Here is a 2,026-nt window from a genome sequence, read left to right as displayed (position 1 = left end):
TATATAAACTATCCTATAAATAGAATACTGGACAAATATGATATCTGAGGGGCTTGAACAAAATGTATTTTACAAAATAATTAATCAACTAAAGATTGAGAAAAAAGGTGGGTTTTCACGGGCTTAGAAGTTTGAGATACCTTCGTGTAATCCAGCAGGTATCATAATTCTCATTAGTAATGATAAAATTGAGTGGATTGTATGCCTGATATCACATAACCAAAAAGTAGCAAAGCCCTGCACCAGATACCCTCATGTTCAGTGTTGGCTACCAATCTTGCAACAGTCCAGCCCTTTCCTCAGTGACCCCATCACTTCTCTGTTCCTTAAGCTATAAATGAGGGGGTTGAGCATAGGTGTGAGGACTGTGTAGAAGATAGATACCACTTTGTCATGGCTAGGGGCTCTATATCGCCTAGGCCTCAGGTAGATAAACATTGCTGCCCCATAGAAGAAGGAGACAGCTGTCAGGTGGGAGGAGCAGGTAGCCAGGGCCTTCTTACCGGCCTGAGCTGAGCGCATTTGGAGCACAGTTCCCAAGATGCGAGCATAGGAGGCCACAATGATGGAGAAGGGAAAGAGCAACATGAAGACACAGCAAACAAATATCACCTTTTCAAAAAGGGTTGTGTCTACACAAGCCAGCTTCAACAAAGATAACATCTCACAGAAGAAGTGGTTCACCTCCCTCAAGCCACAATAGGGGAAGCTCATTACTACCACCATCTGGATCAAACCATCTATTATCCCAAAAGCCCAGGAGCTCCCAACAATCTGGAGACAGACTTTGTGGTTCATGAGGATAGGATAATGAAGTGGGTGGCTAATGGCCACATAGCGGTCATAAGCCATGAGTCCAAGCAAGAGCCCCTCAGACCCTACTAGACAGACAAAGAGACCAATTTGTATACCACAACCCACAAAAGAAATGGACTTCCTCCCAGACAGGAAGTTGACTGCCATCTTTGGTACATTGGTACAGACCAACATGAGATCCATGAGAGAGAGCTGACTGAGGAAGAAGTACATGGGAGTATGAAGTCGAGGATCTATGTAGATGAGGGAGATGAGGAGAACATTCCCACAGAGGGCCACTATGAACACCACCATAACTGCAGAGAAGAGGACAAGGTCAGTTGGACTGTGGGAGAAGATGCCCAAGAGGACAAAGTCATCTGTGGATGATTGGTTCAACCATATCTCCATGGCTCAGTTGTTCCTGGTCACCTGGGAACATGGACAAAAGGATAGTGGATTGACTTCCTTCTTTCCTTCCCTCTTTCTTTCTTTCATCTGTTTATGTTGTCATGCATGTTGGGCAAGCACTCTATCATTAAGCTACATTCCTAGCCCCTTGACTAACATTTTTAAACTGAACTTTGCATTCTACATCTTCACCCAGCTCTTTTGTTTGTATTATCAAACATCAGTGTAAACTCTGGGACACTGAAGGGGATACTTCTTTATGACTCCATGACACAGCAACAGGAGCCCTCCTAGTGCATAGAATTAGACTGCTCATAGAAGCATATATAGAATTATTATCTGTCTGTTTGTATCATTACCAAGAAGTATAGAAATAACTTAGTTTATGTGTCATAGAACTTTAGGACAAACCCCCTCAGCAAGCAAGGTCTGTACTTTATCATATGACTCTAAGTTTTTTTTTTATCTGGGATCACAAAGATTTGGTAAACTATTTATAGTAGGGCTTGAATAATTTCATTGCCCAAAGAGAATTTATACACATTCTAGAAAGGAAAAAGATTGAGTTTCTCCTTAGTCTGTAGGTCTTTATATTCCAAGCGTTTTATCATGCTAGCCACTCTGTCATATTTATAATGTAGATAAAGGAAGGGCTTATTCAGTACTCCAAATGAGAAAGAACTGGATATAATTGTTATTGTCAGTCATATTGGGGATGACAGGAAAGTCATAGGACCATGAGAAGCAGTGACTTGGTGCTCAAAGCTCTTAAGACAGAGATATATTCGGTTATGCTCATATGTTAAAAATTACTACTTCC

General features: G+C 41.5%; 1 protein-coding gene across 1 annotated transcript; it reads right to left on the bottom strand.

Moving 5' to 3' along the window:
- Positions 1-258: 258 nt before the first annotated feature.
- LOC124108075 (olfactory receptor 2V2) lies at positions 259-1,206 on the bottom strand. The gene has a single exon (XM_046466444.1). The coding sequence runs from the start codon at positions 1,204-1,206 to the stop codon at positions 259-261; it is 948 nt and encodes a 315-aa protein (XP_046322400.1).
- Between the last annotated feature and the right edge of the window lie 820 nt (positions 1,207-2,026).

Source organism: Marmota monax, unplaced genomic scaffold, assembly GCF_021218885.2.
Source record: "Marmota monax isolate L192 unplaced genomic scaffold, Marmota_monax_Labrador192_F-V1.1 WCK01_AAM20220418_F8-fsc00331, whole genome shotgun sequence".
Classification (NCBI taxonomy): Eukaryota; Metazoa; Chordata; class Mammalia; order Rodentia; family Sciuridae; genus Marmota; species Marmota monax.
The sequence above is the reverse complement of the archived record's forward strand: the minus strand, read 5'-3'. Positions and strand labels throughout refer to the sequence as shown.